The following is a 26,406-nucleotide window of genomic DNA, read 5'->3' as shown; positions in this document are numbered from 1 at the left end:
AACCCAAGAGGAGAAGGACAGCGGAAGCGGGATGTGACCTTCCGGATCCCTGAAATGGAAAATCCCAAGTGTGGGCCCGGAGGGGGCCAGTTATTTGGGGAATTCAGGCATGAGCCCTGAGCCCTGAGAGTGGATTTGCTGGCACAGAGGTCCGTAATCCCTCCGGAGGGAGTTCCCTCTGGGGCCAGAGAGGACCCAGCCCAGCGAGCGGGCACATCAGGCCTCTGGAGCCGAGGCCCCATCCTCTCCCTCCTTCCCTCCCGGCTTGTCTGGGCTCAGGGCTCCCAGACCTGCTCTCCCTCCCCCTGCTGGCTTCCCTCCACTCCCTGTCTGTGCCCAGAGAAATGGGGACACTCCAGGAGAATCCCATCCTCTGCTCCCGGATGGCAGGGCCAGGATCGTTTCTTCTCTATCTGCCCCTCGCTCTCTTTGCCCCCCATGCTTTGGCTCTTCTATTAAAATGTGAGGCAACACCCCCAGACCAGCCGGTCTGGTCCCAGCTCCGCTCTACCCCTGTTTCCTTCTGGTATAAGTTACAGACACCCCTTCCGGCCAGGCCAGGCCCCCTCCCCACCCCCAGGGACTTCTCCCAGCTTCCCCCCCTGCTTCCCCGCGGAGGCCTGTCCTGTGTGCTGCCCACCTGTCCTCCCTCCATCCCTGGAAGAAGGAAAGAGCCACCTCCTTCCTGGTTCTCGGGTCTGGCACGTGTTATTGTGGTGACCTCCAGATGCCTCTGAGAAGCTCAGTATTTTCCTCTCTTTTGACCCACCTGCCAACCCCAGGCATAGATCCAGCCTAGGGCTTCTCAACGAGGGAGTCGTGCGTCCCTTCGGTAGCAAGGGGTCAACACCACCCAGAACTATTAGCATGGACGTCTGTGCGGCTGGCTCCAGGGCTGTCCCCTCTGCGTCCCTGTCCTTTCCCCAGTCGCTTCCCTGGCCCCTGGAGTCATGATTCTTAAACTCTGGACAGGTTTCACCTGGAGGGCTTGGGGATTGCCTTTCCCCTCGAGGGTCCCCCCGGGTGCCCTGGGTTCCATGGCTAACTGCTTTTTCCGATGTCCGTGCCCCTGCAACCTCTCCAGTAGAGGGAACAGTCTCTCTGCTTCTTTCTCTGGGAGGTTGGATGCAGACTCCAGAGCCCCGGGTTCTGGTTCTGTTTTATGCACTCGAATTGTCTGTGTCTTTGGGCCTCAGTTTCCCCCTCAGGAAAACAAGAGAAAGGGTGGAACCATGTGGTCTCTGGCATCCTGGGATGCTGCAGGGACTGTTCCCCACCACCACCCCCCCCCCGGCCTGTCCCCAAGGGGCACACTTCCAGCCCCAGCCTTGCCTCTCGCCTCTCTCAGTGGAGGCTGCCACAGGCCAGGGGGGGATGGGGGGAGCCGAGGGGGGGCACACAGCAGGACAGATGGACCGTCCCTGGTCCACCCGCCTGTTGCTTAAGGGGCGGGAGGGGAGGAGTCCTCAGGGATCCTGTTTCAACAAACGTTTCTTTCCCGAGGAGGGGAAGGAGGGGGAGAGGGGGAGAGGGACCTATTTAAAGCTACCCTGTGGCTGACTGCCTGCTCTGTCTGTTTGCCGGGGTCTCTGGCCGTCCCAGACCAGAGGTGTGAGCTTGGGATCCTCTTGGTGACCTCTCCTGTCTAGTCCCCCCAGCCACTCTGCCCCAAGATGGGCCGTGGGGTAAGTATTCCCAAAGAGAGGGGTCACTCTGTAGGGAGAAGGAGGGCTCTGTGGAGGGTAAGGGAGGCTAGAGGAAAAGAAGGATGGGGTGAGGAGGGGTGTGAGGGGAGGAGCAGAGAGAAGCCCAGCTCTGGGGCAGCGTGAACTCGGACTGACAGTCTCCCAGCTGCCAATGTGTCCACAGGTCCACGGGTCCACGGCACTCGGGTGCCCAAGTGAACTCCTCTTCACTGCGCCCCCCAGATTAGCCCCGGAGCCCTCCACCCTACCCCCATCTCTATCTCTGAGCCTCCCCACCTTCTAGCCAGACCCTCCTGGCCTCCCGGCCCAACCGAACTTGGCACCGTTAACGCTGCCTGCCTCTGCTACCCCCCGAAAATATCCATGCCTCTGGGAGTCCCAGGCTGAGAGGATGGGGGTCCAGTCTGAGGTTGGAGAGGCCAGGAGGGCTGGCTCCCGAGTCACCAAGCGGCCCCGACACCAGCTCCAGGGTCCCTGAATTGCCAGCAGCTGGGAGGGCTGAGGGGCAGAACAGCGATGCGGGCCCCAGCCCCCGCCCAGCACCCCTCCCGATGCCCTGGGCTTTGAGCACTTTCCCAGAGCTGCCTGTACCCCCTCAGCCCACCCCTGCCCGTGACATTCTGCAGCCCTGGGAATGCCAAGGGGGAAGATTAACAACCGTGGAGTGGGGTGAGGGGGGGGTAGGGACGGGGCCCTGAATTCTTGGAAATGCAATTTCCATATGGAGAGAAGTCACCCAATCCCTTTACACACTGTGCCTGGCTGCTTTCCTTTTGTGGAATCCTGGCTGGAGAGAAGGGGTCTGGGGAGAAACAGAGGAGGGTGCTGAGGAAAGGGGGTGCCTGTGGGGAGAAGTGGGGGAGCTTCTGGGCCCAGGGAGGGGTCAGGCAAGGACATGTTATTGCACTGAGCTTAGCAGCTGGGAAAACTCCGGGCTTGGACGCCAGGGTTCCCGAGCTGGGGTAGGAGCTATAAATAGAACCAGCGTGTGCGCGCGTGTGTGCGGGTGTGTGTACGTGTGCCTGTGGCACACGTGTTCTCCACAGGCCAGAGCGGATGCAGATACTCATGGGCGAGCACCTGGGTTTCCGTCTCAACAGGCCAACTTGCAAACAGGCCTGCAAGCATGTGTGAGCGTCGATGTCACGTTGTGTGGATGGGGGAGGGTCTGCGAGGTGCTGCCTGTGAGCTGTGGGGGTCACCGAGCAGGAAGTCACGCCCAGGGGAAGATACCCGATCTGAGGACCCTCAGCTGCACTGGGGAGAGGGGAAGCTACCCGCCATGCCCCCTCATCCCCCCACCCCACGTGGAGAGAACCAGGGCAGGTGGCCCTCTCCCCAGCTCTACCTTAGGACACGAGGTCCTGCTTGGGAAGCAATTTGACCTTGACTTCTTCAGGGGACCCCAGCTGCCGAGGGTCTGTGCCTCTCCCCCCAGCATCCCTGGAGCCCCCGGCCCCCCGCCCTCCACCCCAGCAATTGTGCACAAGTTGGGGAGCAGATCTGGTTCTGCTCGGAGGGAGAGATTGGGCGAAATCGGGAGTCTTAGGGCTGGAGCTCAGAGTTCAACCCGCCAGGAGACCCCGTGGGAAGGAAGGGAAAGCCCCCCCCTTAGCGCACCCCTGCTACGATTCCTTGTGCCTCCCGTCTCTTCCCCCCCTGTAGCGCCACTACAGAGCGAGGCCTAACCCTCGCCCTGCGCCCTGTGGCCGTGAAGGGCAGCGTGGGAGCTGGGGGAAGGGACGGAGGGAGGGAGCCCAGCCCGCTCCAGCTGCACCACGAGGCTGCGGTGGGGGGAGCGTGGCTGATTTCCAGCTGCCCCCACTCTGTCCCAGCCTCTGGCTCTCTCAGAAAGAACTCTCTGTTCTCCTTCAGCATTCAAGACCCAGAGAGGGGGACTTGTCATTGGGGGGGGGGCAGCGGAGAGGGGGGGTCCTCGCTTCCTCTCTTTCTTTCTTGCCTGGGCAGCCCGCTGGCCCCAAATCTCCGCAGGCTCCTGGCTGCAGGGCTGGAGATCCTTGCCAGGACGGGTGGGGGAAGGGGCAGTGTGTCCCAAGCTCTGTGCCTGCCGTGGGTGGGAACCGAGGGGAAGGGGTGCTGCGTGGAACTGCCCAGCCCGACCACCATGCGACACGCCCTCAGGTGCATGGGCACTTGAACTTCACAGATGCCATTTCACGTCTGAACGCACAGAAATTCTCTGGGCTCTGCTTTTCTGCCCGCGCCCCACCCCCACCGCCACTCTGCCCAGGCCCTGTTCCTACCCCTGAAGCTCTGGAGGGTCACCTTGAAGATGGTCTGGCCTCATCTCTTGTCTCTGCTCCCTTTGCTGCCTTTCGTCCATTCCCCAGTTCTGTTCCACCAAGCGGAGCTGGTGAACCCAAAGGACTTCAGTCCATTCAGTTAAATGAGCCCTCTCTGGTCTCCTGGGCCGGGAGACGGAGAACCTTCCGCGAGCCCTTCCCCTCTCCTGTGGGCTGCTTCAGTCTCCCCAAGACGATCAGCCTTCAGGAAGCCCAAAGTGTGCTTGATTCACGGAAACAAACGAATGCAAGGTGGACAAGGGCATCCACCTCGCCCTGAGCTCGCCGCCCTGCTCCTGATTTCACCGGGCCCTCTGCTACGCCTCCAGGTGTTGGATTCATGAACGCCTGTGATGAGGGCAGCTGTCACATTCCCCAGATGGCTCCTGACTCTTCGATGGGGAGGGGAAATGCATGATCCCAGCAGTGAAACTGCTCTGTGTGAGGCCGTAATAGATACAAGCCTTTACACATTTGTCCAGGACCCGTGGAGCGGACACCGCAGGGGAGCCCTGATGTGCACGGTGGACCCCGGGTGATAATGACGTGCCAGCGCAGGTTCACGATTGCAACAAATGCGCCACTCTGGCGGGGGGGGGGGGGGGGGATGTTGACAGTGAGGACAATAGCACGTGGGGGCGGGGGGGATGGGAGAACTCTGTGTACGTTCTGCTCAATTTCGCTGTGAGTCTAAAACTGCCTTTTAAAAGAAAAGGCTGCCTTTTACAAATGCACACTATCCTGCAAAACAGGACAAATATGTTGGCTCTAGATGCCATCCAGGGGTCCAGTCTTTCCGAACAAATGAATTACACCATAGTGTAGACAAGCTCACTCCTGAAAGCCTCGCACGGCCTCAGGGGCCAGTGGAGAAGGAGGCAGGGGACAGAAGTCAAGCCTCCCTCTAGGACAAGGACACGTGGCCCTGAGGGGTGTGGGGGCAGGGGAGGGGAGGGAGTGAGAAGGCAGTGTCAGGGCCCCCCAGCCCCTCCCCCATCATCCCAGCCAGCCCCCCCCCCCACCCCGCCCCCGAAGGAGAATCGCCCAGCTCTTCCCCAGAAGCCCCTGTGAGACCCCAGAAGCCTGGCGGTGGTGGGAACACCAGGACCATGCAGAGGAAGGGGGACACAGGCTCATGAGGCTCCAGTTAAAAATGTTCGTGTGATTTCACGAGGGCGGGGCGGGGGGGACCCAAGAATGCCGGGACCCGAGGGTTACACACATTTAGTTTTAGATGTAATCTCAGAGACGATTTCCTGTATTTTGGACAACGGGGCCCAGTTCCTTCATACCCGGTTGTGCCTTGGGGCCTCACGTTGCGCGCACTCTTGCTCTGTAGGGGGCAGGACGCCGCCCAGCCGGGTGGAGAGGGTCCCCGGCACGCTGCGTGTCCCCATTCCCAGGGCTCACGCTGACCCTCCAACCGTTGGCTCCTCTCAGCGGGCGCGTCAGCCCTGCTCCTAACATTTCCAGCCCCACCCCCTGACCCTATGCTCCCCATCTCCTGCAGACCCTTCCCTGCCCCGACCCCAGCCCTGGCCACTGCCTTCCAGAATTCTAAATAGCACAGAATGGTAGCTTTTTAAAGTTTCTGTTTTGTTTAGTATCCGGCTGCGGGGTTCGCTCAACAAACAGAACCTTAGCCAAGGCCCAATAGTAAGCAGCTGAGAGCGAGGTCCTGAGTTCTGAGCCCCTCGGCCTTCCCTGAAATCCCCACATAGAGCCCGTGAGCCCGCCCCTGGTTTGCAAACGGAGCGCCCGGGGTCCCCTCCGCCCTCCACCCTTTCCTCCCCCGGGATCATCACTGCCTTTGGACCCCCTGCCCCCGGCCCGGCGGGAATAGAGGCTCTAGCCTCTGGCCTCCTTGACTCTCTGGGTTCTCCCCCCGCCCCCCCCCCCCAGGCCGGCCGTGAGTACTCGCCCGCGGCCACCACGGCGGAGAATGGAGGCGGCAAGAAGAAGCAGAAAGAAAAGGAGCTGGATGAGTTGAAGAAGGAGGTGGCCATGGTGAGGGCCGCGGCCCCCCGAGGGCTGCGGAAAGGGGGTCCCAGCGCAGCTGCAGAAGGCATTGCCGCCCCGCCCGTGCCCCCCGCTTCAGCCCCGAGCCCCTCGGCGCTCGCAGGCGTTCGAGACACGATGCTCAGCCTCCTGCCCCCGAGTAACTCGACTTCCCTCCTCAGGACGACCACAAGCTGTCCTTGGATGAGCTGGGCCGCAAATACCAAGTGGACCTCTCCAAGGTGAGCGGCGGGGCTGGGAGTGAGGGCGCCAGGCCGCCCGTGGGTGGGAGGGGCCTCAGAGCTGGAATCCGGTCCTCTGCACCCACGAGGAAACTGAGGCCCAGAGTCCAGTGACTACTGGGGCCCGAGCCAGAGCTAGAACCCGGATTCCCTGCCCTTCTCCTGGGAACCCGGAAGCCAGGCCCCCGGGGGCACCCTCCAGGCGGGGCTCGTCGTCCGCCCCAGGCAGCTCCGATGACACGTGTCTCAGGGGAAGTGACCTCCGTGAAACGCTAACCCCTCACTGCCCTCACGGCAACCTGGGCGCCCCACGGTGCACGCGACGCCTAACATCCACTTCCCTGATCCTCACGAGACCTAGGGGTCGGGTGCTGTAGACCTGTGTGTGACAGCAAGGGCTCTCGTGGAGGGGGACGAGCTTCCCACCGTCACAGAAATAGCAAGCGGCGCAGTCGGATTACCAAGGCCACCATTTTGAAAAACAAAGCGTCAGTCAAAACTGTAGTGGGTGCGTACCTCCTCCCGGAGGCCCTCCCTGACTTCGCTTTTGAAAATTCTTCGCCTTTGCCTTTCTCCTTTTTTGTTTATTTTTGAGAGAAAGAGACAGAGAGAGAGAGAGAGACAGAGACAGAGAGAGAGAGAGACAGAGAGAGAGAGGGAGACAGAGAGAGAGAGAGACAGAGAGAACACGATCGGGGGAGGGACAGAGAGAGAGAGAGAGAGAGAGAGAGAGATACAACACGATCGGGGGAGGGGCAGGGAGAGAGAGAGAGGGAGAGAGAGGGAGAGAGAGACAGAACACGATCGGGGGAGGGGCAGAGAGAGAGAGGGGGAGGGAGAGAGAGACAGAGAGAACACGATCGGGGGAGGAGCAGAGAGAGAGAGAGGGAGAGAGAGATACAACACGATCGGGGGAGGGGCAGGGAGAGAGAGAGAGGGAGAGAGAGGGAGAGAGAGACAGAACACGATCGGGGGAGGAGCAGAGAGAGAGAGAGGGAGAGAGAGATACAACACGATCGGGGGAGGGGCAGGGAGAGAGAGAGAGAGAGGGAGAGAGAGAATTCCAGGCAGGCTCCACCTGTCAGCACCAAGCCCCACATGGGGCTCGAACCCACGAACCGTGAGATCGTGACCAGAGCCGAAGTCAGACGCTCAATCAACCAAGCCACCCAGACGCCCCTCTTTATTTTTCTTAAGGATCTGGCAGTGACGACTATTTATCGTGTATCGCCTCACCAGGTCATAAGCTCCACGGGGCAAGGGACTTCACGGGTCACGTCCAGCTCTGGATCCCCAGAGCTGGCGACAGAGCCCGGCACGTGTAGCAGGCATTCAACTCACACTTAGGAGACCGATGAGTGCACAGATAGAAAGACAACCGCGTGGCCCCTGTCCCCAAGCCGCTCAAAGTCTGGCGGCAGGAAAGAAGGTGACGCAGAATTCCCACGCCCCGTGTGGAGCGCGGTTCTAGAACCGTGTGTGGGCGACACCGGGTGCAGAGAGAGACGTCTGAACCAGCCTGGCGCTCGCGGAGCAGGGCCGGGCGAGCCTCTGGGGGAAGCGACAGATGGTTCAGAGCCCTGTGACGCTGATGGTCAGCACACCGGCCGTTTCTCCTGGCTCAAAAGGGGAATCCGAAGGAAGACAGGCGGTGGGAGGAGCCAGTTCAGAGGCCTCTCCGGGCAGCCTTACCCAGGCTCCCTCCGGAGGAGGTACCACGGCCCTCACCAGCGAGTGTCTCAACCCGAGGACGCCCAGAGTTGGGGCCACAGTCTGAACCTTCCTCGGGCTTCGAGGCCTCCAGCGCTCACCGCAAATGCCATCTCCCCGGTGTGACCTCTCCTGATGGTCCCCCACCCCTTCCGACCGGGTGGGATTTTTCTCTCCACCCGGACGTTGTTCCCCTGCCCGGGAGCAGGTGGAGGGAAGCGGTGAGGAGGTGCTCACACGCCTGTCCGTGCCTCCCTCAGGGCCTCACCAACCAGCGGGCCCAGGACATTCTGGCTCGGGACGGGCCCAACGCCCTCACCCCGCCCCCGACCACCCCTGAGTGGGTCAAGTTCTGTCGCCAGCTCTTTGGGGGCTTCTCCATCCTGCTGTGGATCGGGGCCATTCTCTGCTTCCTGGCCTACGGCATCCAGGCCGCCATGGAGGATGAACCATCCAATGACAACGTGAGCCTGCACGCCCGACCCCGGGGCCCACCACCCGTGGCTCTGTCCTTCAGGCCCGAATCCCAGTAGAAGCGGGGGCAGGGAACAAGGCCCTCACATCACAGCCCCGCGGGCCCCTCTGCCCTTTAGGCTGAAAGGGGGTGAGGCTTCTTTGTATATCTGTAAGCACACACACGCACACACATCCGTGAATGAGACAGCCCCTCTCTGTCCTTCCCACCTCCGTGGGCTTGTCTGCATCCCTGGGCGTCAGGTGGAGAGGCCTGGTCCTGGGAGCCCCCTACGACCCTCCCCGCCCCTTCCGTTTCTTAGGAAGGAGCCTGGAGGGGGAGGTTGGGGAGAAGGTCTTCTGCTATTCCCACACCCGGTCACGGACAAAGGCGGCCCCGAATGCCCACCTGAGGGGCAGCTGGCCTTCCCGGGCTGGGAGAGGAGCAAGTCCCTCACACCTCTCTCCTTCCAGCTCTACCTGGGTGTGGTGCTGGCAGCCGTGGTCATCGTCACCGGCTGCTTCTCCTATTACCAGGAGGCCAAGAGCTCCAAGATCATGGATTCCTTCAAGAACATGGTGCCTCAGGTAGACAGCCGGACGGGGCTCCAAGGCGGGCCACGGGCTTTCTGGAAGCGTCCAGCTCCTCCCCCTCAGCAACTTGCGCTCTGAGACGGCGCCGTGGGCGGAAACACCCTCCCGCTCTCCACGCCAGGACCTAGTTTCACTGCTAAGGGCGCAGTGCCTTCTCCTCGAGGGGTGGAGGAGAGGGGGGAGGCCAGCACGCAGAGGAAGGTGCTGGCGGGCCGGGCGCGTCGTGAGACGCCTGGGTCCCCCCTCCGCAGCAAGCCCTGGTGGTGCGGGAAGGAGAGAAGGTGCAGATCAACGCGGAGGAGGTGGTGGTGGGAGACCTGGTGGAGGTGAAGGGCGGAGACCGCGTGCCCGCGGACCTCCGGATCATCTCTTCTCACGGCTGCAAGGTGAGGAAGCCGCCAGGTGGCGGCCCGAAGGCGCAGGCCCTACAGAGCTGGGGTGGGGGCACCCAGTTAGAGGCTGCAGGTTTGGGAGACCCAGGCCCGGTGTCCACCTGCCCCCGCGCCACCCGGCCGAACCCTGCCTCCCACGGAGCGTTTGTGGATCGTCTCCTCGTGGCTGTGTGTCAGGCGTTTCTTTGACATCCGCTTTATGCAATCATGTCGCGGGCATTATTATGTGTCAGATGCTTTATTTACATCCACTTATGCTACTGTTTTTTTAAGTTTTATTTATTTATTTTGAGAGAGAGAGCATGAGCAGGGGAGGGGCAGACAGAGAGGGAGAGAGAGAGAGAATCCCAAGCAGCCTCCGCCCAGTCAGCACAGAGCCCGATGCGGGGCTCGAACTCACGAACGGTGAGATCGTGACCTGAGCCGAAATCAGGAGTCGGACGCTCAACCGGCAGAACCCCCCCCCCAGGTGCCCCTCCCCCCACAGCTGCCCCTTTAACTCCGCCAGGCGAGTGTTCTCGTGGCGTGTGGCCGCAAGGGCGACCGTGCACGACCCTAGGCGGTTCCATTTTCTTAGCCTGTGATGTTCGAGGAGGCGCCCCCTGCAGTTGTGTGACACAGAGACTCTGGTTACACGCCCCGTTTTACAGATGGGTAAATGGAGGAGGTTTTGTTGGTTAGGTAACCAGCCCAAGGCCACGTAAGAAGCGAGAGCCAGGATCCCGAACCGGGGCACGGACAGTAGCTGAGTAAACACGTGATGAGGGCCAGGGTAACGTGCCCGTCGTGTCGCGGAGGTTGAGCGTGGTTGGAGTCCGGGGACAGCTGTGTGTGCACACGTGTGTCAGCCCGTCTCGTGCCCACACGCCTGCTTCCTCCCCAGGTGGATAACTCATCTCTAACAGGCGAGTCGGAGCCCCAGACCCGCTCCCCCGAGTTCACCCACGAGAACCCCCTGGAGACTCGTAATATCTGTTTCTTCTCTACCAACTGTGTGGAAGGTGAGAAGCCGGCCCCGTGGGAGCGCCCCAGCCCAGCACCCACGGAAGGAAGGGTCCGAATCCCGAACCCCCAGGCAGGGCTGGGGGCTGCGGCCTTACCTAGTTCTCGAAAGTCCTGCCTAAGGCAGAGGGAGGGGACCGAGGGGTCAGGGAGCCCTGAAGAGCAGAAGCAGTCCGTTCCAGACCGGTCCCTTCCACACGCACCGTTCCACACAGGACACGCACAGGCACAAACGCACACGATTCACAACACGCACCATGCCCCAAACCAGCCTCGGCTCCGAGAAGTCTTCGGTTGGACTGATTGGTTCCGTTTCTCCTGATTCGGGGACTAGTTGCTTCCCTGTCTCACCCTTGCTCTGACCAGCACGCAGGCTGGGGAGGCTCGAGCCAGCTGAACACCGGGCACCCCCCTCAGTCTGCCCCGTGCGCCCCATCTCTGTTCCGGGTTCTGGACATGAACCAGGGCCAACGGGAGCTTCCCGAGCTGCCACCACGTAAAGGCAGGAGCCCAAGCCTACCGGAAACCCCTGCCCTCTGCGGCCGTGCCCCCTCGGAGAGAGCCCAACGGCAAGCGCTGTTGGGGACAGAGGCCTGGCCAGACCTGGGGCCTGGGACGGGCCGGAGGTGGCCTTCCTTCCCGACTCACTTCTCCCCAGGGTATTATGTCTCTCTGAGCCGCTGCCCTCCTTTAACAAATTGGGACTATAATGCAAATCGCCACACATTAAATATCTTACATTTTTAACGTCCTGAGATTCTGAAACGTGCTCCGCATTTGCCGCAATGGGTAAAAATGCCTACTAAAACACTCGCGTTGCTTACTCTGAAGTGGGCTGTGGAGAAAGGACGAGGAACGAAGGGAGCTGACATTTGCCGAAGGCCTGCTACGTCCCAGGCCCCGGTCAGGTGCAACACAGCACCGTCCCGTTTCGTTATGAAGGCAACCCATCCCTGGGCGGGAAGTCAAACGCGAGCGCAAACCCACGCTGGGCCAGCCCCTACCTGCGTGCTCTTTCCTCATAGCGCTCGCCCTCCCTCTCGCTCTCCCTCTCGCTCTCTTCCTCTCGAGAGGAAGACCCAAGGGTCTACCCGTGTCTGCCTAAGGGTCGGTGACCGCCTGGCTCCTTCTGTGCGGTCTCAGGCCCGACGTTGAGAGAGAGAGTCTCAAGGCCACACGGAAAACCCGTAACAGGTGCTTTCCTCCGTGCCCCTCGTATACTTCCGGATCATAACAAGCCGGAGACTGATTTTACCGAAATACCGACGCTGTTTTTATTTCATTTATTTCCTTCCTCCTCCATTTGAATTCTGGGTTTACCCGCAAGGTCTCCCCTCGGGGCCCCAGGACAAGAGGAAAGGAGTTGCGGTTGGCGGGGGCTGGGACGGGTAGTCTGCGCAGGGGGAAGACGGCCACCCACTGCGGGTACGGCCTCCCGGGCGCGGCCCGCGGGACCGGAGTCTGAGGCTCGTTTTCTCTGCCGCGGCCTTCCTTTTCCACTTCCGGGCTCCCCTCTATGTTGCAGGCACGGCCAGGGGCATCGTGATTGCCACAGGCGACCGGACAGTGATGGGCCGCATAGCCACGCTGGCCTCAGGCCTGGAGGTCGGGCGGACGCCCATCGCCATGGAGATCGAACACTTCATCCAGCTGATCACGGGGGTGGCCGTGTTCCTGGGGGTCTCCTTCTTCGTGCTCTCCCTCATCCTGGGCTACAGCTGGCTGGAGGCGGTCATCTTCCTCATCGGCATCATCGTGGCCAACGTGCCCGAGGGGCTGCTGGCCACTGTCACCGTGAGTGGGTCAGGCCGAGCGCCACCCGGGGAGGGTCTCGCCACCCTTTTCCTCAAGGGGCTTACCGTTTCTCAGCGATGCTTTCGCTTCCAGCCCCCAAAGTCACTTATCAGATTCCCATTTAACGGATGGCTCAGCGTTGGAGCCTGAAAAATCTCGGGAGGGACTGCGCCTCGGCTTGCGGTCTCTCTCCCGGGGGCGTGAGGCAGCCACCTGCTCACCCCCGACGTGCTAGCCGCGGCCAGCCGTGCTGTAAAGCCTCCCCCGAAGGTCACCGGTGACTAACTGGCAAGCCCGGTGCCCTTGCCTCAGCTCCCTTCCTTGACTCTGCCGCGGAAGCGGGTACCGCTGTCCACCCCCTGGAAGTCTCCCCTCCACTGAGCACCGCGACGCGTCACTATTCCAGTTCTCCTCTGTCCCCTGCGCGGTCTCCTCCTGCTCCCCCGACCCGGATTCTCAGGCCTCGAGCTCTGCTCTCCACCCCCACCCCAGGCGCCACACCCCATTCTGTGCCAGCGGCTGTCACACCCCTTCGCCCAGCTCTGCGCTGGCCCGCTCTGGACTCCGGCTGCACGGCCTCGCTTCCCGGAACACACCCCTTGGTCTCAGCCCGGCACGTCCGAAATCGAATCCATCCGCCACCCGCGTGTAGATTCCACCTGGTGTTGGCGGAGCGGGACCCCTGGTCCGGGGCGAGGTCACCACACGCCCGGCTCCAGGCTCAGCCCCTCTTCCTCCCCTCCCTCTCCCAGGTGTGTCTGACCCTGACCGCCAAGCGCATGGCGCGCAAGAACTGCCTGGTGAAGAACCTGGAGGCGGTGGAGACGCTGGGCTCCACCTCCACCATCTGCTCGGACAAGACGGGGACCCTCACCCAGAACCGCATGACCGTCGCCCACATGTGGTTCGACAACCAGATCCATGAGGCCGACACCACCGAAGATCAGTCCGGTGATCGGGCGCTCCGAGGGGGCGAGGGGCTGGAGGACGCCCAGGGCGCCCGCGTGGCCGCGAGGCGGGGAGGGGGGCAGACGAGGGCCCTGAGCCGCGCGCCCGCTTCTCCCTCCCTGCCTCCCAGGGGCCACTTTTGACAAGCGATCCCCCACGTGGACGGCCCTGTCTCGGATTGCCGGCCTCTGCAACCGCGCTGTCTTCAAGGCCGGGCAGGAGAACATCTCTGTGTCGAAGGTGGGGCGCCTCCGCACCTGCCCACCTTGCTGACGCCCAGCTCCCCCGCTCACACCCTCCGACAGCCTCGGGGGGGGGGGGGCTTGGGTGCCCTCCTCCCTCGGCCCAGGTGACCCTGAATTCTCCTCTGGCAGCGGGACACAGCCGGCGACGCCTCCGAGTCAGCTCTGCTCAAGTGCATCGAGCTGTCCTGCGGCTCCGTGAGGAAGATGAGGGATAGAAACCCCAAGGTGGCGGAGATCCCCTTCAATTCCACCAACAAGTACCAGGTCCGGTCGGGCACCAGCACGGGGGCGGGGAGGGGGCCGAAATGAGGGGGGCGCGCAAGACCTAGGAAGGGTGGGAGCCTCGGCCGCGTCCTTCGCCCGGCCTCGTCCCCCAGGAAAGCCGCGGTGACCCATGTCTGGTTGCAATGACCCCCTCTGACTTCCAAACTTCCATTCCTCACTACATCCCATCGCCCTCCCAGCTCTGGCCCCAGCCTCCCAACCCGCCCAGCGGCACCCCTGAAATTGCCTTAGGGTACCCCTCAGGCCGCAGGCATCTGTTCGATGCCAAGAACTCCCCGCCTAAGCACACTGAGGCCAGCCTGGCGGCAGGTGCCGCCCCCCCACGCCAGCACAGTGCCTGTCTCAGCTGGTCTGGGCAAACATTTGTTAGGTGAATGAATGTCCTAGGGGAAGAGGATGCTCAGTTTACAGGGCTGGGACGATGAGGCCCCAACTCCCCTTCACACGCAGAGGCCCTCCCTCTGTTGACAATGGTTGATGGATCAGGGGTTATCTTATTAGGGGAGGTGTCCTTAGCAGCCTCTGCTGTCCCAGGACCAGGGACGAGTATGGCCCCCGCTGTAACCACCTGTCCTCCCTCCAGCTGTCTATCCACGAGCGGGAAGACAGCCCCCAGAGCCACGTGCTGGTGATGAAGGGAGCCCCGGAGCGCATCCTGGACCGGTGTTCCACCATCTTGGTGCAGGGCAAGGAGATCCCTTTGGACAAGGAAATGCAAGATGCCTTTCAGAACGCCTACATGGAGCTGGGCGGGCTGGGGGAGCGCGTGCTGGGTGAGAGGCCAAAGCCGGGAGCGGGGCCCAGGAGGGTGTCCGGGCCTCAGTGGTTTCCCCAGGGCGGGGGCTCTGGGGACAGCCAGGCAGGCACCTGGTTGCACTCACTCTTCCCTCCTGCCCGCCTCAGGGTTTTGTCAGCTGAATCTGCCCTCTGGGAAGTTCCCTCGCGGATTCAAATTTGACACAGACGAGCTGAACTTTCCCACGGAGAAGCTCTGCTTCGTGGGGCTCATGTCCATGATCGACCCTCCCCGGGCTGCCGTGCCGGACGCCGTGGGCAAGTGTCGCAGTGCGGGCATCAAGGTACGCCCTCCCTTCCTCCCCCGTCCTCCAACGCCGCAGGTCAAGGGCCTGCAGGGGCTGCTGCCTCGCGGACACCCAGGCCACGGGTGGCCGCCTTCCCACGGACCCAGAGGAGAAGCTGTCCATCTGCCTGGAGCTCTCGCTCTGGTCCCTCTTGGTCAAGGTGACCATGCACATCGCCTCCCTCTCTCATTCTACTCTGATTTTGAGCCCATCTGGCACTCGTGCTTCGGAGACCTGGCTGTCCAACTTCCTGACTAATGTCCACGCTCTCTAGCATCTGGGGTGGGATTAGCAGGCTCTTGTGGGCGCCCACTCCCTCCCCACGCCCCCAGCGACTGGCTCTCGTCCTCATCCCCCAAACACACCCCTCCTGGACCCTCGCGTCCAACTGCAAGTGCTCCCCAGGGGCCACGCCTTCCTCTGTGCCTCGTTCGTTCTTCATTCTGCAAATATTTATCGTGTACCCCCTGCGGACCAGGCACCGTGCAAGGTGCCTGAGTTCAACAAACAGACGGAAACCCTTTCCGCTTTCCTGTCTCCGAGACACCCTCCTCGCCAGCCCCTTAACCCGTCGCATCGCCAGTCATGGTGCCGCGGCTGGCTCTTCTTTTTCCGGCGTCTCAGCTAATGCGCAATCGGTTCAAGCCGCCCGTCCACTGAGGGCCAGGCGCTCCGCCAGGCGCAGGCATTCTAAGACGAAGGAGATGGGGTGCCTGGCCTCCGGCGCTCACGGGCCCCCGGGGGAAATAAATGCCCCTACGGTTAGTCACAGAACACTCTGAGAGCTGGGGTCGTGAGCACCTGCCACGGGCCAGGTACTCGCATAACGCAAACCGCCGGTCGTGTGAATCAGGCACTATTCTCAGCGCTTAACCCGTATGATCTCATTTAATCTCCGCAAGAACCTGATGCGTAAGCACCGGTTTTTTCCTTTCGAACAGAAGAGGGGAGCTGAGGCACGAAGGAACGTGCTCCTAAGTGGTAGAGCCGGGGTTTGACCCAAGGCAGCCCTCCCTTTCCTAATTACCACACTGAAGTGTGTGTGTGTGTGTGTGTGTGTGTGTGTCCGTAAAGGATTTCTCAACCCCGTAACCGCTCTGTCTCTGAGGGAGGCGTCATTATCCCCATTTAAAAATAAAACAAGCTGAGACTCAGAGGGGGTAAGTCGCTTTCCCAAAATAAATCTGCCAGTAAGGGCCGGATCAGGTATGTGAAGCATGGTACACGGTCTGGAAAGCTATGCTCCTGCTGGTGAGGCTGCCTCCGGCCACGATCAGTGCCGTCACGGAGGCCTGGGGACCGATCCCCCAGGGAACTCTGAGCAGGGAGCAGTTAATTCTGCTTCAGAGAACTGGACAATGTTTTTACAGAGGGCACGATATTTGATCTGGGCCTCGAAGGCTGGAGTGTCTTGTGAGGCAGGGAGAGGAAGGCTGTCAAGGTCAGAGACAGTGCGTGCCCTGATGGCGTCAGCCTGCACGTGGGGTGCAGGTGTGGGGGGAGGCGAGCGGCACAGGAGACTGGGAGGTTGGGCCGAGGCCATTTGGAAGGACTTTGCCTAAATGCCCGACTTGGGCTTCATCCTGCAGTCCCCAGAGAGCACAGGCGTCCCGGCTGATCCAGCTTTCAGGAGGCTACCCGTGCGGAGGGTCTGGATCTGGAGGAGGACGGGAGGCAAGGAGGCAGGGAGAGAGGCCGCTGCCATAGTTCAGGCAAGCGCTGAGGCCCTGAACCAGGGCGGTGGCAACGGGCTGGAGGCGAGGAGTCACATGAGAGAAATGCTCTGAGAACATAGTGACCGAGCTGGACGTGGTCAGTGAGGAAGATGCAGGGACAAAGGGACAGAACGCACAGACAGGGCCGTATCGAGATGGGGACAGAGGGCAGGCTTGGCGTGCTGGTGGGAGGGCATGATGAGCTCCCTTTTGACCTTCAGTTGGAAGCGTCCATGAGACGCCCGGGAAGAGACATCCCAGGGGAAGCTGGCCTCGGGTCAGAGCCCAGGACAGAGGGTCGGGCCCAGAGAGCAAGGCTCACCGGCACACAGGTGCAGCTGAAGGCCGGCTAGTCCATTGCATCGTTCTGGCCGGGAAGAGAACCAAGGTCAGGGAAGGGGACAAGGATGGAATCCGGGCCACCAGTCTTGAGGCAAGGAGAGAGAGAGAGAGGAGCGAGTGAAGGAAGGGAGAGGGGGGCGTCCCAGCTCACGTGTGCTGAGTGCCCAGCTGGCGCCACTTACCCTTCACGACAACGTTGGAGGGTGGGGCTCGTCCCCTCCTTGGGCCGAGACGCAGTGAAAAGACGGGTCCGAGGTGTGACACTGGGGAGGGCCGGTGTCCAAGCTCAGGCGGTGTCCATCCGCCTCCACAGCCACCTCTTCCGCTGCACTTGGAGGCCACCCTGAGGAGGCGGGAAAGAGCCGGAAGAAGCGGGGAGGGCGACCGGGAATAATGGGGTCCATGCAGACAAGCAGGTCTCAAGGAGGGGGTGGTGGCCAGTGCCGAATGCTCAGAGGAGTCACGCGGCATAAGGACCGCAAAGATGCTGGTGTCTTCAACTGGGAGGCCCACGTGGCCTTCAGGGGGCAGGTGCAGGGGCTCGTGGGGGTGCAAGAGAAGGCAGGGGGCCTTGAAGGGGCTTCCTCCTCGGGGTCTGTGACATCTGCCCACAGACCCGCACGTGCAAATGCTTGTTCATCCGGCTCCGATCCGCTCACGCTCGTGACCGAGGGCCTCGTCACCGGCCTCTCGGGTGCCAGCCACCCTCCCGAGCAGTGCCGTCCATTCTGCAAGAATCCCCTTCCTCGCCGTGGAGAAGGGGTGTCAGAGCCAGATGTACAGGCAGACGAGGGCCGGGAAGGGGGGCTGTGCCCCCTGCATCCCTCCTCTGCCCTGCTGGATGGCCTGCAGCCACGGAGTGGGCACTAAGAAAACCGTCTCCTACTCCCGGCTCCCAGGGGCCTCGAGTCACGGCCCCTTCTAAGCCTTTGTCCCTCACCGGTAGATGAGGGGTCCTTCCAGCCGGGACGGCCTCGTATCCCGTGAAATCCTAACTTCTAAATGGTCTCTGAGGCTCCTCTTCCAAGAGACCCTCGTTAATTTGTTACTCTTCGTGGAGGCTTTCCTCCACCCTGGTGAAGTATCTTTGATCCCTTAAGTACAACTTGTCACCCACCCAACACGTGCACACACACACACACACACACACACACACAGTTGCGCCATTTGGGCTGGGATCTGTGAATCCCGCCGTCTGGTGGTCCGGCCTTTTCTGACTTTGGCAAAGAAATGGGTTGGGAGGGGGTCCGAACACTGCTGTTCTTTTCTCTTTCCTCCGTCCTGCCAGGTGATCATGGTGACTGGGGACCACCCGATCACAGCCAAGGCCATTGCCAAAGGTGTGGGCATTATATCAGAGGGCAATGAGACTGTGGAGGACATCGCAGCCCGGCTCAACATTCCTGTCAGCCAGGTCAACCCCAGGTGAGGCGTTCCCAGGAGCCCGTCCCCCATCGACCTAGCCTGTCCCACAGAGCGCTCGAGTGTCCCCGGGGGCATTTGGATAGCTTCTCTGGGACTTTGCAGGCCTTGCCTGGGACACCTCAGTGACGGCTGCTCGGTCCTGAATGTGTCCAGGCTGTGCCACTGACTGACTGTGTAACCCCGGAGGTGTCACTCTGCCGTCCTGAGCCCCCGTTCCCTCAACTACAAATTTAGGGTGCTGTCTACACTGCAGGGTGGCCACGGGGGCGAGAGGCATGTAAGAGAACTAGCACGTTGCCTAGCAACGACTGTGCTCGGTGAGGACGCCACCTCTCTTCCTCAAAGGGAGAGATGGGACAAGGAGGCCACCCATGGAGACAGGGGAGGAGGCCCATGGCCCTGGGAGCCGACTCGGCGGGGGCCCTGCGGCCCAGTGATGGGGGTGCGGGTGGAGGCAGGAGGCTGGCAGGGGCGCGGGGACGCAGGGGACTCAACCACCTCTGCCCCCGCCGTCCAGAGAAGCCAAGGCGTGCGTCGTGCACGGCTCGGACCTGAAGGACATGACGTCGGAGCAGCTGGACGAGATCCTCAGGAACCACACGGAGATCGTGTTCGCGCGGACGTCCCCGCAACAGAAACTCATCATCGTGGAGGGCTGTCAGAGGCAGGTGAGGACGACGGGGGCGCCTCGGGGGGCCCCGCCCAGCCCAGCCCCAAACCTCCTCGGGCCGGGAGGAGACTCCCGAGAGCACCCTGTCTTGAGCCCTGAGACGGCCGCCAGTTGAGGCCCCCCGAGAGTTCTAACGTCTCAGGAGGAGCCGGAGAGGGAAGGGCCGGGCACGAGGACCCTTAGAGACAAGGGATGATGGGAGCAGAGTGAGCTCTGGGACGGGTCCCGATGGGTCACAGTGGTGAGTTCAGTCCCTCTGTGCTTCGCCCAGGGGGCCATCGTGGCGGTGACGGGGGACGGCGTGAACGACTCCCCCGCGCTGAAGAAGGCTGACATCGGCATCGCCATGGGCATCTCGGGCTCCGACGTGTCGAAGCAGGCCGCCGACATGATCCTGCTGGACGACAACTTCGCCTCCATCGTCACGGGCGTGGAGGAGGGTGAGGGGCCATGCGGGCTGGGGTGGCGTCGGGGACGCTAAGCCGGCGCTGGCTTCCCAGGCCTCTGGACCCCAACGCAGAGCCGACGCAGGGCCCCGGGCACCCGCATGCCGCCTCGGCTCCCCTCCAACACACATTCCCCCTCTCTGGGGGACACGGGCCACCATGCTTCGAGCGCCTGGGCCGGGGAGGGGGCCCTCCCGTCTCCCTGACGCCCCCACCACCTCCCACAGGCCGCCTCATCTTTGACAACCTGAAGAAATCCATCGCGTACACCCTGACCAGCAACATCCCCGAGATCACCCCCTTCCTGCTCTTCATCATCGCCAACATCCCCCTGCCTCTGGGCACCGTGACCATCCTCTGCATCGACCTGGGCACAGACATGGTGAGGCCGGGGGTCGGAGCGGGGTACGGGCGAGGCGATCACGGGCGCAGGCGGGTGGAGGAGGGCAGCCAGGGCACGTGGCCAGGCTGCGACGGTCGAGGGAACAGAAGTCCGAGACCTGGACCGTAACAGCGTCTTAATAACGTGTGCTGAACTGCATCAGAGGTTCTTCCTCACTGACGGTCCTGTGCACCTGTCGCCTCCCTTCCGCTGCCCTCCTCCCCCCCGCGCGCCCCTCACACAGGTCCCGGCCATCTCCCTGGCCTACGAGGCGGCTGAGAGTGACATCATGAAGCGGCAGCCCAGGAACCCTCAGACAGACAAGCTGGTGAACGAGAGGCTCATCAGCATGGCCTACGGACAGATCGGTGCGGAGGGGCCCTGGGGCCCCGGGGGGACCCCGAGACAAGTCTCTGCCCAGCTGTCGGGGGAGGAGCCCCCCGCGAAATCCCAGGCCGGGGGCCAGCTCCCCCGCCAGGGGTCGGGGACATCCATCTCTGGCCTCACTCTGCTTCCTCCTCTGACCCAGGGCCTGTCTTTGTCCACTCCCCACAGGGATGATCCAGGCACTGGGTGGCTTCTTCACCTACTTCGTCATCCTGGCGGAGAACGGTTTCCTGCCATCACGGCTGCTGGGAATCCGCCTGGACTGGGACGACCGGTCCATGAACGACCTAGAGGACAGCTACGGACAGGAGTGGGTGAGTGGGCCCGCGAGCGGGGACCCCTGGGCCAGGGAGGGCGGGCTCAGTGCCGGCGGGAGTGGTCCTCGTGGCCCACGGGGGCTGGGGGCGAAGGGCGCCTGGTGCCTGGGGCTGAGCGAGTGCCACAGCACGCTGCCCTGGGCACCTGCCCTCGCCTCTCACGCCACCCCATCTGCCCACCCCCCTCCCAGACCTATGAGCAGCGGAAGGTGGTGGAGTTCACGTGCCACACGGCCTTCTTTGCCAGCATTGTGGTCGTGCAGTGGGCCGACCTCATCATCTGCAAGACCCGCCGTAACTCGGTCTTCCAGCAGGGCATGAAGTGAGCGCCCCCGGGCCCCCCACACCCCACCCCTCCCCCCGCAGAGTCTGCTGTCTTCCTCCCTCCTCCCGTGTGCCTCCTCCCTCCTTCCCTCCTTCGTCTCACACTCCAGTGACACCCATCCCACCCTCTGCCCAGCCCTAAACGCGGGTGCCCTGTGCTCCCCCCCACGCCCAAGAAGCCCCAGTTTATGGCACCCGCCCTGTGGAGTTGTGTTATCCTCATGGGGGCTGGGAGCTGCTCGGAGTCAGGTTCGTTGCCTTCTTAGAGCGTGAGTTATCACGTGCCCGTCGTCGTGCTGTGACTCAAACACATTGTCTAACCTCACAATAGCTCGATGAGATAGGTGCTATTTCCATTTTATGGACCAGAGAACCCAAAAAGGTTCCGTGACGTGCGTGAGGTCACCCAGGCGGTAAGCGTTCACCCGGGTCTGCTTCGAATGCCCAAGCTCTTGGCTACTGCCCTGGGTGGCTCGCCTGTCCCTCTGGCACCTGCTCGGTACTCAGTAATTACTCTGTGACTGTGGCATGGACGGTGGTTCGTTCTGGAGGCATCACTGCCATTCTCTTCTGCAAAGAGCGGATGCGATTCCCCAAGTGAGTTTTGAGCTAATTTCTTAGTGGGGGGGGGGGGAGAGGGAGATGCCAAAACCCTGGTGAAGTTAATAGGCTTGAGATCCCGGGGAGAGGAAGGTGGAAAGTCCATTGGCTAAGTCAAGGTCACACGATGGAAGGAGAGTCCACCAGCTGGATGGTGCGGTAAGGGGAGACCGGGAGCAGAAAATCGAAGACATGGGGTCCCGCTGTGGGGATCACAGGCTGTGCTGCACACAGGTGACACGGGAAGGTGGGAACACACAGCCCAGCTGCCTCCAGCCCTCCGAGAGACAAATGGAAAAGAGAGGGGGGACTGATGATACCAACAGCCACTGGCCAACGGCTGCCCCACCTGGGGTCCGGGGTCCTGGGGTCCTCAGTGGTGCTGGCTGCAAGATCCCAAAGCCTTATGGAGACCACCCACCTACGAGAGGGCTGTTAGGCTTCCTGAAGTTTCACTCTTAGGCAGAATCATGGGTGTGAAGGGCCATCCGTGATCCCACGCTAACACGAGGCTCTGTTTGGAAAGCGTGTACATTTCCAATGTTAAATGGGGAAATGGTATTCATTGCTTATTAACAAATGTAGCCTGAGAGACAACAATCCATTCGAACGTGGTCAAGAAAGAATGGGAAGGATCCTTTAGTGAGTGGAAAGCTTGGGACGTACCAGCCCCGGCCCAAAAAGACATGTGGTGCGTGAGGTTTCAACAGGCTGACCAGTAATGCAACCGCACCCTGCGAACGTTCCAGAGCTATCCTGTCCCCAGCAAGCCTACGATATACGGGTAGTATCTCCATGTCTCAGGGAAGGAACATGAGGCTCAGAGAGGTTCCAGAACCTCGCTTACAGCCGAAAGCTAGTAAGTGGTAGAGCTGGGACTAGACTCTGCTGACTGACTCCAGAAACTGTTCTCAGAACCTCGCTCTATCCTGCTTTTCGGTTCCCAGACCGTGGGCACATTTCTAGCATTTCCTTTCCAGTGAGTGGACGCCTTCCTCTCTGCTAAGTGCTTTACAAACGTTCTCCTCTTTTTGGGATCTCGACGGGCAGCAACTACCCGGGCCGGGGCCTGAGAGTGTGAAAGACGTACACAAACCCTGAGGCAAAGGGCTTCCAAAGCCCCTCGCTAGGCAGACGCACTGACGCAGACCGCAGGCTGGGACCCGTGACGAGACCCTACGCTGCGGGAGGGCAGAAGGAAGCTTGTGTTGACCACAGCATCTCCAGCATAGAGCGCATCAACCCACACACTGGAAACGTTCATTTAATGGATGAATATATGTGTTATGGGCAACAGTCGGAGGTGAAATCCGCAGGCAGAAAACGTAAAGAACATCTACTTTGGTTTTGTGCAGCCTGAGAAGGGGGTGTTTGAAGATGGAGGGTGTAGGGCGACGTCTGTGATGGGTCCCGGGCAGGCCTCTGCCCCTTCCACCACCAAGGGTCTCCTTGGATCTCCCCCCACGTCACCCCGCCTTCCAGCACCGCCTCCTTTCTTTGTCTTTCCAGGAACAAGATTCTGATTTTTGGGCTCCTGGAGGAGACAGCGCTGGCGGCCTTCCTGTCCTACTGCCCGGGCATGGGTGTGGCCCTCCGCATGTACCCACTCAAGTGAGTGTGTCGTCAGAAGGGCCCCGCGAGGTTCTGGTCCCCAAACCCTACTTTCTGCGACCGCCCTGGGATGCCCCTGACACTCTCCCGTTTCTTTTTTTCCTGCAGGGTCACTTGGTGGTTCTGTGCCTTCCCCTACAGCCTCCTCATATTCATCTACGATGAGGTCCGAAAGCTCATCCTGCGGCGGTATCCCGGCGGTAAGCCCCCCAACCCTCACCCCTGCGCCCCGCCGCTGCACCCCACCGCTGGCCACCCCGCCCCGGGCTCCACGCCCAAAGCATTCCTACTGCGGATCCTTGCCCCTTCTCCTCATGTCCCCCAGATCCTGGGGCCCCTGGTCCTAGGAGCCCTGAGCCTGCTGAACCCCATTCCTGCCAGGCCTGGGCCCACCTGACACACAGGTGGCCCTCAGACTACTCCTTCCACCGCGACCAGAGAACAAAGAGTTGGGAGGGCCCCTCCAGGTCACCTCGTCCCGCTTCCACACTCTACCGAAATGGAGAGGTGCCGAGGTGAATTTATTTGTCTGGGGTCATAAAGCAAGGACCTGGCTCTAGAACCCGGCCTCCTGATTCCTGGGCATCGACCAAGTTTTTTGTTTTTTTTTTTTTTTTTCCCAACAAGCATTTTTGACCACTTACTGGAAATTGAAAATGGATGGCCCACAAGCCAAATATGACCCACGGATATCGTTTGGTCTGGTCTGCCCTTTGCTGGGTGGGTGTGTTTTTTCATTGGTCCAATGACTGAAATTTGGAGGCTTTCCCGTAAAATCCAAATTTCCGACTTCTGAAAAACCATGAGCGGCCAGCCCCACGGCCACATCTCTGCACGGCCACAATGGGCGCTTGCCCCTTTCGAAACTCATTTGTTACCCCCATGGCCCCTGAATCTTCACCCCCAACCCACTCTGTGCCCACCCTGAACCGTGCTAAATACAAGCCTCCCTAACCCCAGGGCCCCAGCTCCCTGATTTCTTCCCCTCCCTTTCCACCCTCCTCAAGACTTCCCTGGGCCCCTGCACCAGGCCTGTGCTGCACGTGGCCGTAAGCCCCCGAGCCCGTGGAGACAGATCTCTGCCCTCCACCCCCGTGAACTCACGCCGCGCCCCCCCCCCATCTCTCCCACAGGCTGGGTGGAGAAGGAGACGTACTACTGAGCCGTCTGAAGAAGGACCAGGGTCAAGGGCGCCTGGAGGGGGCTGGGGGTGGTGGTGCAAAAAGACTGGGGGGTGTCGGGGGAGGGTCCGGGAGGGAGAATGAGGCCACTCAGCAGGCTAAGTTCGGGGGAATGGGTAACTAAGCTCGGGGTGATTGCCTTGCAGACCTAACTACAAACAACCGGGTTAGACCCCACACGTCAGTGTCCTTCCCAGATTCCAATCCACGCGCTCCGCTCTGTGGTCCACTTTTTCCGAGGAATTAACGGCTACCCCAGCCCTCCCTGTTCCGTCCCTGCACACCCACCTGCCATTACAACAGTTCAACACCCAAAGGCAGGGACCTGTCTGAACCAGGAGGAGGGGACCGTCTCAGATCACCAATGTCCCTTCATCTCCCTGGCCTTACCCCACTGTCCCTTCCACCCGTCCTTTGCTTCCTGCCAGACGCTGCCCCCTGCCCCCGCTGGGGATGAGACGCAGTTCCTCCTGGTGAGTGCCAGGTGTGGGGCCGGAAAGGGAAGCTGGCTGCAGAAGCCACCCATCCCCCCAGGCAAGGCTGGTTAGGAACCTCTAGGGGAGAGCTGGGCAGGGGGGTGGGAGGCGGACGGACAGATACCGTAAAGGGAGCCGGGGAAGAGAGTGCCAAGGACAGGACAGCTGATGTGTGGCATCTCCAGCCCTGCGTCCTGCCCTTTTAAAGCTTCCTGCCAGCTCACATGTCGCCAGAGTAGCAGCAAAGGCAGGCCAGCTCGATCCGGAAGCTCCCCTGGGATCCCACACCCGTGCACCAGGCAGTCCCCACCCACCCCCGGCTTGTGTCGTCTGGGCCCTGGGGCCCAGGTGTCCCAGATGCTCCAGCGCTCTCCGTCCCATGCACCTGGTGACGCCCTCCCTCCATGCTGTTCCCAGAGGGGACAGCCACCAGTTCATTCCCTGCCCCAGCCGCCCCTTCCCCTTTGTGCCCAACCTGATGAACCGGCTCCGTTCCAGGAATTCCCTGGCCATCAGCGGGAACCGGGGTGGAGAACTTCCGGAACCTTCCTGTCTTCCGGGGACATGCAGAATGAGCTTAGGTCGCGAGCATGGGCAGAAGCTCTGGACCACGAGAGAGCAAATGTTAGGAGGGCTGTTCCTCCCGGGCAAACTGCTTTCCCGCTAGTGATCATTTCGCCCACTTTCCAAGATGGGGAGTTAGTTTCAGGTTCCTACGGGAGGTCCTTTTCCTTCCCTTACCACCCACCCCCCAACTCCAAGACTAACAGTCTTGCTCTGCATGCGCGGCTGCCGCTTCTCTAAGCCTGGCCTAGAAGGCACTGGGAAGTTCCTGTAGACAGACACCCAGATGAACCGAGCAAGAGACACCTAAGGGGAACGGAAGGCCTCAGGCAGAAAGGAACGCGGCCCAGAGACAGCCTCCCCGGGGGTGCTCGCCCCGCTACGCTGGAATGTCACTTGTTCAGAAGCACCTCAGAACAAGCAAGTCACGGCTTGGGGCTCGGAAACCTGATTGGAAGCCAGATGAACTTGGGCCTGATTCACCCGAGATGTGTTGACTGTGCACAAAGCCTCTCTTTGCACAATCAACAAAAAGGGCACTTGTCTAGCAAAGTAAGGGCATAAACCACATCGCTGGGGGTGGCCTGTTTAGTCTACCTAAAACAATACTTTTGAAGCACTTTAGGAATATCTATGTAGAAGTAGCCTGGGCTAATTATCATCAGTTCTCACGTGTTTGTTAAAGAAACATTTGCAAGACCTTTACTCGGTGACCTTTTTGTAAGACATTAGTTTGACATACTCCGTGTGTACTTGAAAATAATAAAGTTGCATTTCTTTACGGAAGAGGAATCCCTTCCACAGCTCAGGTTTCTAGACTGAGTACTTGCCTTCCCCCCCCCCCCGCCCCCACGCTGTGGTATTGAAAGGTGTGCGGGACCTGGCCTGTGGAGGAAGCCGGGAGCCGGAAAGAGCGGGAAGGAGATGGGGAGAGGAAGGAAACGGTCTGGGGGCAGGCGATGTCAGCGGAGAGGGCCAGAGGGGAAGAAGCCAGGCTGCGAAATGACCTGGAAGAAAAGCCAGTGGAGGCCTCCGTCCTCGTGGCCGAACATACCCCGAGGGCCACAGAGGTTTGTCCAGAACAGGGAAGGACCTACGAGTCTATGGGGGCCCAGATCCTCAAGGCCACTTCTGCTTTCTCTGTTCCAGACCAAAATCAGGCCGCCGTCAGTCTGAGGGGTGGGGGAAGGGGATGGTCAAAACCAATGAACA

At 61.3% G+C, this 26,406-nt stretch overlaps 1 protein-coding gene and 1 long non-coding RNA gene across 2 annotated transcripts; one reads left to right on the top strand and one right to left on the bottom strand.

Annotated features, from left to right (window-relative positions):
- Window positions 1-1,527: 1,527 nt before the first annotated feature.
- Window positions 1,528-25,997, top strand: LOC101096785 (sodium/potassium-transporting ATPase subunit alpha-2). The gene is made up of 23 exons (XM_019822324.3): window positions 1,528-1,685; window positions 5,912-6,016; window positions 6,190-6,249; window positions 8,220-8,423; window positions 8,887-9,000; window positions 9,258-9,392; window positions 10,282-10,399; window positions 11,926-12,194; window positions 12,947-13,145; window positions 13,273-13,382; window positions 13,517-13,651; window positions 14,256-14,445; window positions 14,576-14,751; window positions 18,100-18,236; window positions 18,754-18,904; window positions 19,178-19,346; window positions 19,580-19,734; window positions 19,979-20,102; window positions 20,290-20,435; window positions 20,630-20,760; window positions 22,872-22,973; window positions 23,082-23,173; window positions 24,107-25,997. The coding sequence occupies exons 1-23, from the start codon at window positions 1,674-1,676 to the stop codon at window positions 24,133-24,135; spliced, it is 3,063 nt and encodes a 1,020-aa protein (XP_019677883.2). The 5' UTR covers window positions 1,528-1,673; the 3' UTR covers window positions 24,136-25,997.
- Window positions 15,624-18,101, bottom strand: LOC109495799. Its single transcript, XR_002151495.3, has 2 exons — window positions 16,994-18,101; window positions 15,624-16,896 (listed from the first exon to the last, which is right to left on the bottom strand). It is a non-coding gene; the product is annotated as an uncharacterized LOC109495799 (long non-coding RNA).
- Window positions 25,998-26,406: the final 409 nt, after the last annotated feature.

The sequence above is a fragment of the Felis catus genome, chromosome F1, assembly GCF_018350175.1.
Source record: "Felis catus isolate Fca126 chromosome F1, F.catus_Fca126_mat1.0, whole genome shotgun sequence".
NCBI classification, from domain to species: domain Eukaryota; kingdom Metazoa; phylum Chordata; class Mammalia; order Carnivora; family Felidae; genus Felis; species Felis catus.
This window is presented reverse-complemented; position numbering and strand designations above follow the sequence as displayed.